The 14,187-nt window shown below is 37.4% G+C and overlaps 1 protein-coding gene across 5 annotated transcripts in view; it reads right to left on the bottom strand.

Annotated features, from left to right (window-relative positions):
• Window positions 1-4,974: 4,974 nt before the first annotated feature.
• Window positions 4,975-14,187, bottom strand: part of LOC150080207 (uncharacterized) — a 441,155-nt gene continuing 431,942 nt past the window's right edge. For all 5 annotated transcript variants that reach the window (XM_090382091.1, XM_090382092.1, XM_090382095.1 and 2 more), the window contains one exon: window positions 4,975-13,238. In XM_090382091.1, coding sequence (XP_090238217.1) covers window positions 5,135-13,238 — 8,104 coding nt within the window. In that variant the 3' untranslated portion in view covers window positions 4,975-5,134. The remainder of the gene's footprint in view (window positions 13,239-14,187) is intronic.

Below are 14,187 nucleotides of genomic sequence, written 5' to 3'. Positions count from 1 at the left end.
GGTTGAGGTGTGGCGCCCACACCACATGGAGGAACGCCGTCCCTCTATGTTACCAGGCAGTACTAGGTGGTAGATGACTTTCATCAACCGGTGAAATACCACCACTTTGTTTATTGGAGGCTTGAAGTGGTGGAACCCATGTTTAGTCTCTAGAGCCAAGTTCCGGTCAACCCTTCCCTATCTCTTCCATCATGCAGTATGATTGATGACTTTTGAGGTTATGATGAACGTTGTGGCGAGATCCAATATTCCTTACATTTCGAGGGTACAGCTCTAAAACGGTGTTCGCAGGCTGGCTGCTAGTTAGTACACCGGACCGAACCTATTGGTAACTCTCTAGGAGGCTTCTGGATCAGCTAGTGTATAATCTTGCTACCTCTACTCTGCCAGATAGTGACCGGAGGGAGTCCGAGTAGTGTGTATGTGGGGAGCATTGTCGAGGCCACGTTATGTCAAGGATCTGGGTATATTCTTACCACGTGTACCCCATATCCAAAAATTTCATTACTTCATACAGCATGTACCACCCACTTTTTCTTACTATTGAATACACCATGAATTGTCAAACTAATAGAGCAAGCTTATCTGCGAAAAGATCTAAACCTCCCAAGCACTTCCTAATTCATTTCACAAATATACGTCGTCTCAATTCTAATCTCTACGATGTTCATTTCCACTTGCAGTCTGCCAAACCCCATGTACTTTTTCTGACAGAATCTCAGTTATCGGTTGATTCAAGTACTGCTCATCTCAGATGCCCAAATTATTCGCTGTATGGTTCCTTTCGCCTCAAAGGTGGTACTTGTGCATATGTCCGTTCTGATATTCCCTGTCAGAGACTTGGCAATTTGGAATCTCCTCTGGCTTAAAATCTCTCTACCTCACTGTGTCAAATTCATCTGTTGTCTCTACCGTTCTCCCAACTCCACTAATCACTTGGAGCTCTTTGACTTCCTCTCTTTGCAACTTGACTTTCTCCAGTCCAACTTTCCTAACAGTGAAGTAATTTTCCTTGGTGATTTTAATGTTCACAACTCCAGCTGGCTTCCGTTTTCTAGTCACACCGACCCAGCAGGTCGAGATGCTGAGGCTTTTGCAATTACTAATGACCTAGCACCGATTGTTCATTTAACTACAAGAATACCGGACAATCCTAATCATACAGCCAATACGCTTGATCTTTTTCTCATAAACAACCCTTCCAAGTACACGGTCGAAGTGAGAGGTCCTTTAGGCACTTCAGATCACAACTTGGTGATTGTCTTTTCTCCAATGGAACCTTTATCTCATGGCTATTCCCAACCTCATGTTGGGAATAGCCATGAGAAAATTACAAGAATGGGATGACCTGTGAGACTTCTTTTCCTTGGTCGGATTACTGTTTCAAAACTTCTGATGTCAACGTTTGCTCAGATCGTGTCAGTGAAATTATTCTTGCAGGAATGGTATATTCTTAGTTCCTTTATCCAGTTCCTTTGTCCCACACTCCACTTTAAAATCTCATCCTTTATCTAAACCTTGGTTTTCCAATAAATGTGCTAAGGCAGTTCAAGAGAAGAATGTTGCATATCGTAATTGGCTTGTTTCTAATTCTTCAGTTTCATTTTCTGCCTACACCAAAGCTCGCAACAATTGTAACGCAGCTATTAATCAGTCCAAACTAGATTTTGAACAGGCTAAGTGTAGAAAACTTGCTTCTTGTCCTAATGGTAGCCGAGCATTCTGGTCTCTTGCCAAAGCTATTGGCCACAACTTTTGCCCATCTCTGCTCCCACCTCTGTCCAAATCAGATGGTTCTGTTGTCACTTGAGCCAAGGATAAAGCTGACCTGCTAGCATCCCATTTTTCTTCCAGCTCATGTATTAATGATCTTGGTAAAACACTTCCCACCATTCCCAACGCACTCCATTCAATGCCTCCTGTGGTCTTCCGTCAAAAGTATATCAGAAGGATTTTGATGAATCTTGATGCTAAGAAAGCTCCCGGTCCTGATGGTATTTCTCCACTTGTTCTCAAAACCTGTGCTCCTGAACTTACTCCTATTCTTTGCCACCTTTTTTCACTTTCTTATTCCAAAGGTGTTTTTCCTTCTGCTTGGAAATTTGCTCATATCCAGACAGTTCCTAAAAAGCACGACAAATCCCCCCCCATCCAATTATCATCCTATTGCAATTATTTGTACTAATTCTAAAGTAATGGAGAAATCAATTAACCGCCAACTCTTAAACTACCTTGAAACCTTCCGTCTGATCAACGATCGCCAGTATGGATTCTGTCAGTGTCGATCCACTGGTGATATTCTGGCTTATGTTACCCATTTATGGACTAATTCAATGGAAAGGTTTGGTGAAACACAAGTAGTTGATCTTGACATCTCAGGGCTTTTGATCATGTTTGGCATAAAGGTCTTCTAAACAAGCTTCCATCTTAAGGTTTGCCAACTGTTTTTAGTAATTGGTTATCCAGTTTTCTCTCTGATCACTCACCGAGGGTGATGGTAGATGGCTCTCTGTCTTCTAACTTCTCTACTAATCCGGTGTCCCCCAAGGTTCAGTTCTTTCCCCCACTCTTTTCCTCTTGTATATTAATGACCTTCTTCCATTGACTGGAAATCCTATCCATAGTTTTGCCGATGATAGCACATTGCATTCCACTTTCCATTTTGAGAAACCTTGTCCTGCTCAATCAGCTTCAACTTCTTGAAAATTTGCTACCAATTCCTTAAATGCCGATCTCCAGTAATTCTCCAGTGGGGCAAAGACAACTTAGTTGATTTCAACCCTTCTAAAACTCAGTCTTGTCTTATATCTCACAAAAAGGATTCTCCTGCTCCTATGTTTATCTTTAGTGACACTCCAATTTCTAGACAAAATGATATATTTCTTTTGGGGATTACCCTGACTTCTAATCTCTCTTGGCACAAGCACATTACAAATATTGCTTCCTCTGCATCTAAAAAACTTGGTTTTTTCTTTTGCTCTCGGTGTTACTTTTCTTCCAGACAGCTGCTCACTCTGTATAAATTGCAAATCCGCCCTGCCATGGAATATTGTTCCCACATCTGGAGTGGTGCCCCCAAAACCTCTCTCAGGCTTCTTGATTCCATTCAGAAGAGGGCAGTTAGGTTAATTAATGATTCATCTCTAACAGAGTCTCTCCACTCGCTTTCTCACAGACGTACTGTTTCTGCTGCATGCCTCTTCTGCAGATACTTCCATGGGCACTGTTCTTCTGAATTGGCTTCTATAATTCCCGCTCTCTCTCTTTCAAAATGCCGAACACGTGCCACCACCAGCCAACATCCATTTACTGTCCAACTTTTCATCTTCCTCATTTATTCATTCAACTGCCGTTTTCTGGAACAACCTTCCTTCATACGTATTTCCTGAAAATTACAATCTACAAAATTCAAGTCCAATGTCAACAAAGATCTTCTTTCATCTTCTCAACCTCCAACCCAAGCACGGTACTAAGTACTATAGGTTCTAATACCTCTCGTGTTTGGGGTTCACATAAAAAAAAAAAAAAAATTCTGGCATTTACAAAAATATGTTGAAACTGGTTAATGACACTTAAATAAACTGACCAAAATCATGCTTTTATACCCCACAGTCAATCATACCAAGGTATTGTGTTACAGGTGTGGCAATGCACACCACTGTATATCAGTAGTGTGTAACCCTTGGATTGTATAAATACTGATAGTTGTAACATTTCAGCTTATTCAAAAGCCTTATAGTCTATACTTATTGGTTTATATAATGAATTCATATACAGATTTGCGAAATTTGCTAAAATATGGCACCAAAGATCAGAAACGACAGAGAATTGATATATCGCCATATTGGTGTGAATAGAATATGGTGGTGAGAATGTTCAGACTAAAGAAGAATGTAAAAATGTTAGAAATGGGAGGACATTTGACAGTAGTGCTGGTTAAATATTTTCAGTAGGAAGCAAACTCTATAGATCTGCAGGAAACCAATATTGTTGTTGGTGCAGGGATCCAATATGCTGCACTGCCATTAATGTGTTCAGTACAACTGGCAGTGGCAAACTACCTTCTTATGTTAAATATCATATAATAACTTACAATGCCAATTTTAGATAATAGATTGTTTAGTTACACTGTTTTTTTTTTTTTTTTTTTGCCAGGTGAAACTTGACAATTGTTATAACACAATTTTTGTACCAAATAGCATTAAGATTCCTCAGCATTAAGTTATCAATAAAAACAACATAAAGAGAAATAATCAGTTTTATTGTTTGTAAGCATGTGAATGATTACAGCTAATGAATTACAAAGATGATGAAAATGGTTTATGAACAGACAATATTACATGTATACACACAGACATACACACACTTTTCTCTGTAAATATATTAACAACATGAAAGCTACCATGAACACCACAAGCATAATGAGTAGTGCTGATAGTAGCTTTTTGTTTCTCCTTTTTTTCGTGTAGCCCTGATAGGTTCCTATTTTCATCTTGCTTTTATTTATTACACTTGTGTGATCTTAAATATGATTTGCTGTGAAGCAGTTCTACAGCAAATTTGAAGCACCAATGGAGAAAGTCAGCATTAGATTGATGTTACTACTATATGCATTTAATATAACTTCTTTCTACTGAAAATGCACCAAAAACAGTATGTATGATGTTCATAACTTAATTAACAAACCACAGAAGCAAGATGGCAGCTATCTCAGAACCTTAATGCAATCTGTTTGAAAGCATTTTATCTTTTCCTGTTAAAGGTACTGAAAAAGTAACAATTCTGAGTAAGCACTTTTGACATTATTTATAATAGAAGTATATTTTGCAAGAGTCAACTTATAACCTGGGGAATTACATTTTATACAATCAGTATGTGATTCAACATTGATTAAAAAAAAAATTTTTTTTTTTACAATTTTATGAAATCAGAAGTTAAAATTGCCGATGTCATGCTACTAACATACTATTTACATATTTCTCATATAACAGGGGAGAAAACAAAATAATCAAAATTTGATCTACTGTCTTTTGCACAAAGACAGAGCAACTGTAAGTACACGTCATGTTTCTAGGAAACCATTATTTTTTTAACGGAATGTCCATGATTTTTTTTATGTTAAAGCTGCAACTTTTCACTTAGGAGGTGGTGGCGGAGGTGGGGGAGGGGGATGATGATGGTGGTGGTGGTGTTGTGGTGGGTACTGGTACGATGGTGTATTTACATACATTGGAGGAGCAGCGGCATAAACATAGCCCGATGGCAGCGTTGCTGTAGTGTACATGGGATAACCTGTAGGATATGCATAAGGCACTGAATAACCAGGAAGAGCAGGAGGAGGGGGTGGTGGAGGTGGGGGAGGATGAACTGTTGTATGCGGATGTGGAATTGCTCCATAATGTGGTGGCAGTGAAGGGACATGCAGTTGAGCTGCCTGATGTAAATGCTGGTAATGTTCAATTGTTTGCTCTTGAGTTAAAGGAACAATCACAGGTGCAGGTGGATGCTTTTTAGGTGGAGGGGGTGGTGGTGGTGGTGAACGAGGTGGCGGCGGTGGTGGTGGAGGAGGTGATTCATCTCCTGCCACAGGAATATTTACTCTAGGTATCTGCTTCACTTTCACCTTATATTTCCTATCTTTTGGAGGTGGGGGTGGAGGTGGAGGAGGAGATTCATCTCGAAGAAGGGGTTCTTTGCCAGGAGGGATACCATCAAAGAACATCACTGATTTCTTGGGCTGTGCATCACCTGATTCTCTGCTGGACTGAATAAGGATACCAGCTCTTGGAGGGGGCAATGGGAGGTTAACAGGCTTTGCCTCAGAGGGCGACTCATCTGCAGCAAGTGATGAAGAGAGACGAGGAGGTGGTGGGGGTGGGGGAGAATCTTCTAACTCCATATCAATATCCATATCTTCCTCTCCACTCTCTTCTGCAGGGGAAGATGGCTGCATGTTTTCCTCAGCTGTTTCGGTAGGTGAAGAACATTCCGTTGAACTAGGTTGAGGAGTTGTAGGAACTGAAGTGTTAAATAATGTCGAACAGTTGGGAATTGGAATTGTTTGCAGGTCCAGGGAGAGAACACTTGGCGGCGGTGGTGGTGGAGGTAGTAATTTTTTACAAAACTGCTCACTATTTCTTGTTGGTGACATTTGTAAGTTTTGAGAAGTTACTTCACCTTCTTCTTGTGAAGATGTTACTGTCGAAAACTGTGAACAGGAAGAATTCGAAACATTTTCTGAACTGCTCACAACACTATCCTCTAGAGAATCATCTTTCTTTTCTGTTATTAATTCTTCTTCTTTAACTGGCTCAATATTTTCTTCAATATGAACAGGCGATTCATCATCATTACATGCTTTTTCTTCAACCTGAGATACTGGTGTAGCTGTTTCTTCACAATCTAATGCTTTTTCCTCAGTTAGTATATCTGAATGTATCTCACTTGACTGGATATCACTACATTCCTTTGTTTGTGCTTTTTTCACTATGGGAGTTTTTCCAGTGACTGGAACAACTGGAGTGTTTTCTAATTCTGGAGGAAGTTTTGGGCCAAAGTACCCTTCAGGGGGATTTTTCAATGTTATTCCAGCTGGTAGGGATCGAATATCTGAATTCTGTTTCCTTTTATTTGTTTCTAATAGTATTTTTGATGATTTTTGATCATTACCATTATTGGTTTCATTATCTGAAAATTTTATTTCGTGACTAGAATTTTCATTATCTATCTCATTTCTAAGTTTTGAAGAATCAAGTATGTTTTGTTCACTCATGTCCGTTGTATGCTGTGAGGAGGCTGTGTTTCTTGCACATTCAGAAGGTTCATCATTTTCAATAGTTTTATTTGTGGATTCTAGACCTAAGCTCAGAGAAAAATTATGATACTCTTCAGTAATAGTTGAAGGCTCTTGTGAATGTTCCCCTAATGTACCAGTGCCAGTCTGTAATTCAGTAGTTTCTGTGCTGCTTCCCTTTTTCTCTTCAGACACTATAAATGTACTTTCTGTAGAAATATTTGCAGAATCTACTGGAGTTATTTCTGCCTGTCCTTGCAAATTCTTTATAGATTCATGACTATTTTCAGACAGAGACCCCTTTGAAATGTTATTTTGATCCACATCCAAATTTGGCTCATTTATGCTGTAATTATTAAGATCACTTGTTGACATACTGTTATTGGTCGATTTAGTATGTTCTTGGAAAAGTTCAGAATTACTCTGAGTGGCTTCAGGTTTTTCACTATCATCTTGATGATCCACTATATCATATAATGACATTTTTGCCTCATTCAGTGAATCACACACATTTTCAGAAGTTGAGACTGAAACTTTGATTTGAAATGGTTCCAGTTCTTTTAACGAAGAAGACACAGTACAGTCCATATTAGATTCTGGAGCCTTTTCTACTTTATTGCATCCTTTTTTAATATCTTGACCCAATGAGTCAATCTTAGTTTTTGTTTGCTTTTTATGTTCTTGAGCTAAAAATGATTTAGCTGAAGAATTCCCCCCTCCTTCATCCTCTGAGCTACTCACTTCAGATGCTGAATAAGCAGTTTTCTTTTTCTTTTTTTTATGTTTTGCAGAGCTAATTTTATCCTCCTTTTCATTTTTTCCATGTTTTTTGTTTTTCTTATGACTCTTTTTTCGTTTTGAATGCTTACCCTTTGACTGATCACAAGATGATGCTGATGAATCTGAAGAAATATTACTGGCATCTTCCGATCTATTCCTTTTTGTAGATTTATTTCCTTTTATAATGGGTTCTTTTGCTTTTAGTTCTGTTGCTTTTCTTTTTGAGGTATCTATTAATCCATCTCTGTTTTTGATATCAGATTTTGATATTTTATTTTTTTTTGCTAAATCAGTTTCTTTTTTCTTATGACTTTCATCACTATCAGTTTCTGATTGTTTTCTTTTCTTGGTTGATTTATGCTTTCGAAAATCATCTTCATATTTTTCTTTTAATATAGGAGATTCTGGTTCTTTTGACCCAGTTGTAATGACAACCTCTTGTTTACTATTCTCTGTAACCTGGATTTCAGGAGTCCCATCATTTGTACAAGGTTTCACTCCCACTGGAATCTTTTCAGTAATGGATTTATCATCACTTGTAGCCATCTGAATATATCCTTTGGAATTAATTTCAAGTTCTGGTTCTGGAGAGCTTACAGGAGCAAGCATAACTGGAATCTTATCTTTTGTGATGTCAGTTTCAGACATTTTTACTTCATCTTTGTCTTGCATAGGTAACTGCTGACAATCAGTTACCTCTTCAGTAGTTGTAAGATTTAATTGCTCCATAAATTTGTCATATTCTGAGACAAGATTTTGTTTATCATCAAGAGAATCATCAAGCTTTTCAGTTGAAACTATTTCCTTTCTTTCAGAGTCATTTGCAGACTCATCTTTTGTCTCTTCAATATCTTTTTCTTGTTTATTATTTTCAGCTGGGATATTCCCGTCGGCTGTCTTAATTTCTACACTTTCTGTCTCATTTAATGGCAGACGGGGTTCAACATGTGAATCTGATATTAACTCTTTACTGGCTGTTTCTGTTTTGTTTGTGCGAACATTACCAGAAAGTGGACTCCAGTCAACATCAGAAACACCTTCAGAATCACTGTCCCACTTTGATTTTACTTTTGGCGGGAAAGTTCCAGGCTGTACAGGTGCTTTTGAAGCTGGCTTTATATCTACAGGTATAACTTCAGTGGGTTGATGTATATTTTTTTCCTTTTCTTTAGGTACACTTTTTTGCTTGGATAATTTTGCTTCTGCTGGTTTTTCAACTGGAGATTCAGTACGAAGAGTTCCATGGGGACTTTCTACTGTACTATAAGATGATTGCAGTGCCTGTAAGCCACTCATTTTTTTTAAATCAGGAGAAGAAACACCTGCCAAACGATTCTTCTTGCGTGAAGGTGCATTTATTTTACTTGGTAATGGCTGGGCAAACTTTAAATTACAGCTAAAGGAGAGTGCTGGTTTTGTTGCAGTATAGTGTAAAACATTAACTGGCCATTTTAACTCTGTTTTATCCTCTTTGCTTAGCACAATAATATATTTCTTACTCTCTTTCTTTTTATGTTTTCTAGAGTCTGATTCAAATTTTTCTAATTTTCTCTTTTCTTTGTTTAAATCTTCATTTTCTTTGCCTCTGCTCTGACTGCGCCTTCTTTCACGACTTTCCGAAGAATGTCGGCTTTTATCTTTCATATTACTGGAATAGCTTTCTTTGTAGCTGCTACCCCGATATTTCTCTTGTTTTACAGATGAACCACTTCTCGTTTTCTCAAGAACTGAAGTTACCCTGTGATCTCTTGTGTTATATTTGATCTCTCTGTCTTCACTATCTCGTTTCATTCTTTCCTGGTGATACTTCATATCTATATTAAGTTTTTCCCTTTGTTGTTTAAAAGAGTCATCAAACCGCCCAGATCTTATATCTCTGTCATTTATTTTTGATTTCTGTCTGTAGTGATCATCATTGCTAATAGTTCTAATGTATTTAGGTGCAACTACAGTACTTTCTAATTGCCTTCGTACTATTGAGCCAGGTTTCTTTTGGTACTTTTCTGAACGCTTATGCCGACCGCGTCGCTTTTTACTTCTAGGGAAATCTTCATCTTCGCTACTGCTAGTAGGTGTACCACTACTATTGCTAGTTGTAATACTGGTGGTGCTGTTGCTTTCACTGCTTGTACTGCTGTCTCTACTTGCACTGCTACTACTTGAACTCCTGCCTGAAAATGATTTCCTTTTCCTTCCTTTATCCACTACTTTTAAAGACTGCTTTTTTTGTTTTGAATATTTTATTTCCTTTTTTGGCTCTTCTCCTTCATAAGATTCTGAACTAGTACTACTGTGAGTGGTACCAGTGCTGCCCTCACCATCATTACTTGTGCTACTGCTGCTGCTGCCACCAGTACTGCTTCCACTACTACTTCTTCCCCTCCTACTCCTTTTCTGTTGCTTATTCTTTGAAAGTGTCATCTCGACTTTTGTTTTCCTTTGTTTTCCTTTTGGGCTCACACTCTTACTAATGCTTCTACTTCTACCTTTTGGGTGTTTATCTGATTGTCCCTTTTTTAATGCTTTTGCTAAAGTTTTAGCCTGAAGTTTATCTTCTTTACTTTTTATGTGCAATAGTCTCCTTTCAGTTTTCTCTTCATGATATTTTTTTTCTTGCTTTTTTGAAACCTCTCTACTACTATTTTTATCAATTCTCCTTTCATCTCTCAATTTCCAGCCTTTCCTCTGCATTTCCAATTTTCTGTTATGTTCTTCTTCTTCATCAGCACTTTCACTGTCCTCTAATTCTTTTTGTTTTGATGTTCTAGCAACGTGTTTATCTTGAGGCTCTCTATCTGAAAAACGAGTGAATTTCCTAATGCGTTCCTTATATACAGGTTTTTCTTTCTTGACATCAGTTTCAGAATTAGAACCAGAAGACACGCTACTTTCTCTATGTTTTGCTGATTTTTCATTTTCATTTTTCTTATCTTTATATTTCTCTAATTCTTGGGGAATGGTTTTTAGTGCCTTACCACTTTTCATGTGTCTATACGTATCAGATGGTTCAATATTTTTCCGAACATGTTGTGAATTGTCCTCATAATCACTGTCAGAATCATATTTCCGACTTTTCTGTTTCTCTTTATGTAATGAATATTTATCAACTGATATAGTGGACAATAATTTAGTTTTATTCTCATTATTTGTTTTTGATTTATTATCATTTTTATTTTGTATATCGTATGTAGTTTCTTCAATTTCAGGACCTTCAAGTAGGGATTCTTTGACATCTTTCAAAGTAGTTGTGCTCTGTAAATCTACATGCTGATCACTTTCTAAACTTTCTTCAACTGTTTCATCTCTAAGGCTTTCATCCATGTAACGTTTACTCTCTGCCTTTGCAGCATTATTTTTATTTACGACATTATTTGGAGAGGCATCACCTTGATTACTTTTATCTTCCAATAAATTTTCATAGAAAGTGGCATGTTCGTCACCAGATACTTCATGGTCAGATAGTTCAGCAGCCATTTTATTATTTATTTTGTCAACTACAGAGAGTTTTGAAAAGGACACATCTGCATCCATGCTGTCATCAATTGGACACTCTGGTTCATATTTTTCTTTAACAGATGGTGATAGTTCTAAATCTTGTATATCTTTTACTTGTTTTGAATCTTCAAACTTATTTTCATCTTCGTTTTTGAAAACCTTCAGAACACCAGATTTTCCAATTTTCTGTTTTGTTTCTATATTTTCATCATGATTTTTTTCTTCCCTATTGTGCTTATTGCTTTCTTTCTCACTGGATCGTTTATGCTTAATATCTGGGCTTTTCCCATGATGTCTTTTATGACTACTTTTGTCTTTTCCTCTTTCAGATGATTTGTGCTCAGAATGATCTGATCTTTGCCTTCCACGTCGAGCTCTCCGTTCTTCTTTGCTTTCTTTCCTATCTTCTGATCTTCTGCTGCTTTGATCTCTGTGTCTTGAACTAGATCTGGAAGAGGAATGGTTATTTTTATTTTCATCACTAATATCTCTTGAAACTGTGCTTTTATCTTTAGAATCATCACTTCCTGTGGCAGATATTGAGGTGTCAGGCATTTTCTGCTTTGAATCAGAATCACCAGTTCCTTGCATTGTTTCTGATTTCACAAATACAACAAAATCAAACTTTGGTTTTACTGAACAACTATCTGGAGGATGTACAGGGTATCTATCTTTATCATCATCTGTTTCAATAGTCAAATCTTTTTCTGGAAGTTCTGGCTCTTCGGGTGGCTTTTCCTCTTCAACTTCTTTAGGATCTTCAGGAACCTCTTCCTCTTCTTCTCGAGGCTGTTCGTCTTCATCCTTAAAAACAGATTCAACTTGTGATTTTAATTTCAAATTTGATTTCTTGGAAAAGCTAAATGATAATCCTCCAGATTTGCTTCCAATTCCAAAGCCAAGACGACTACCTACTCCCTGTGAATTTGTCTGAGAAAATGCCATTAATCTTTTCTTGGCAAGAGCTTTACCAAGTAGTACTTTTGACCTTGGTAAGAGGCCATCTGGAACATCCATTAAATCCAGTGAGTTCAACATTGATAATGGTTCATGTTTCTCAGATAAAAGAAGTGGAGGAGGTGATAATGAAACCATTTCTTTAGACAAGTGTTCTGAAGGCTGTGGTTGTGAGTAAAGTGAAGCTAATATATGGGGTGGTGGTGGTTCTGGAGGCAATGGTATATCTGAAGGAAGTGGTGGCAGATCTGTGTCAGTGCTGCTAAAGAATACTGTTGCTGCAAACACTGACTCTTCCTCAGAATGACCTGTTTGGCTATGCTCTTCATCTTCTGATACTACGGGTGTTGACTGCTTTAATGGTTCTTCTACATTTTCTTCTTGTGCATCAATAGTAGAAATATCTAGAGCTTGTTCTTCACATACAGCAACTGCATCTTCTTCTTCCTCCTCCTCTTCTTCTTCTTCTTCTTCTTCTCTTTCTTCCTCTTCCTCTTCACTTTGCACTTCAGCCAATTCTTGAACAGAATTTTCTTTATCAGGCATTTCAACTTCCAAGGGCTTATCTTCCGTGTTTTCATTTTCTCCATCTGAGACATCTTGCTTAAGGTCTTCAATTTCTAAACTTTCTTCATTACGCTCGACAGTTTCTTGTACACCTTTTTCAGATTCCTTAATTTCTGCTACTTCTTGTTCTGTTTCTTGGTTGTTTGTATCCTCTAGATTTGTTTCTTTTTCTGGTTCATCTAGTTTTGGTTCTTTCTCTGGTTCACATAATTTTGGCTCTTTCTCTGGTTCACATAATTTTGGTTCTTTCTCTGGTTTATCTAGTTTTTCTTCTTTCTCTGTTTTATCTAGGTTTGCTTCTTTTTCTAGGGAATCAAATTCTGAATTTTCATCACTTCCCACAATTTCTTTAGGAACTGCAGCTTGTGACACTTCTAAATCTGGCTCTATACCAAGTGGCTCCTGTTCTGTATTTTCTTTATCTGATGCAACATCATTATCACTACCACACCCTTCAATTTTGCCATCATCATCATCATTTTCTTCTTCTTCTTCTTCATCATCATCTTCATCATCATCGTCGTCGTCGTCATCATCATCATCATCGTCGTCGTCATCATCATCAGATGTATTTTCCTCTTCATCTATTTCCTTAAATCCTCCTCCAGGAATAAATTTTTCTCCAGTTCCCATTTCAATGTGGCCTCTTTAAAAGGGAATAGAAAAAGCATTAATATTAATATCTCTAGTCCATAAAGCATGTTTAAGCAAGCATTAAAAATTTTTCTTATACAACTAAAACATTATTGTGATTGGTAGTCAAAGACCTTTTTATTACATAGTGTCAATCAAATTAAGCTTGCTATTCAGTGCACTGATCTCACACTGGGGAGACACCTTCACCACGAATTGCCTTGGTATTGCATGACTCCAAGTAAAATACGCTTCTCCAGTGAATAAGTATATTGTTGCTTTATTTAAAGCATTTGTCACTGCTCAGACTCAATTTTTGACTCTGTTTGGTGTCTCAAACAGAAACAAAACTACCTGCTCTGGAGAGGGTAGACAATATGAAGACTTTAGCAACTTAGTGATAAGAAGTATCCAGAATATATAGGATGTGAGAGGGTGCACATAAATAAAATAAAATAAAATTGCCTACCTGTTCCCTGACGAGACTCCAAACAGAGTAGAAACTCAAGTCTGGGCAGTTTAAAACACTAAATAAAAAGATAAGTATATTTATTCAATGGAGCTGAGTGTTTTATTTAGAGTGGTGCAATACCAAGGAAACTTATGTGGAGATGCCTTCACAACATGAGATCAGTGCGCTACTAAGTAGCAAACTTAGTTTGCTATTTGGTGCACTGATCAGAAAAACAGTTTTGGTCACCACTTATTACAATAACTACTAAAATATTTAAACTCAAGTATACGCACTAAATCATATTATAGTCAAGCACCTGTGATCTGGCAATTTTGGAGAAGGTCCACTGCCAATTTATGGTAGCATCAACACTGCAGATATACGAAGGGCGAGGTTGAAAAGTTTTTAGCCCAATATAGATTGCAAAGGTTTTTATGAAAGACAATATTGTCAATCTGTGCTGTGATTCTACTTGTGTGTTCACAGAAAATTTCAGGTTTGTAACTAT

The sequence above is a fragment of the Mastigoproctus giganteus genome, chromosome 9 (assembly GCF_048544385.1).
Source record: "Mastigoproctus giganteus isolate SK-2022 chromosome 9, ASM4854438v1, whole genome shotgun sequence".
Taxonomy (NCBI): Eukaryota; Metazoa; Arthropoda; class Arachnida; order Uropygi; family Thelyphonidae; genus Mastigoproctus; species Mastigoproctus giganteus.
The sequence above is the reverse complement of the archived record's forward strand: the minus strand, read 5'-3'. Positions and strand labels throughout refer to the sequence as shown.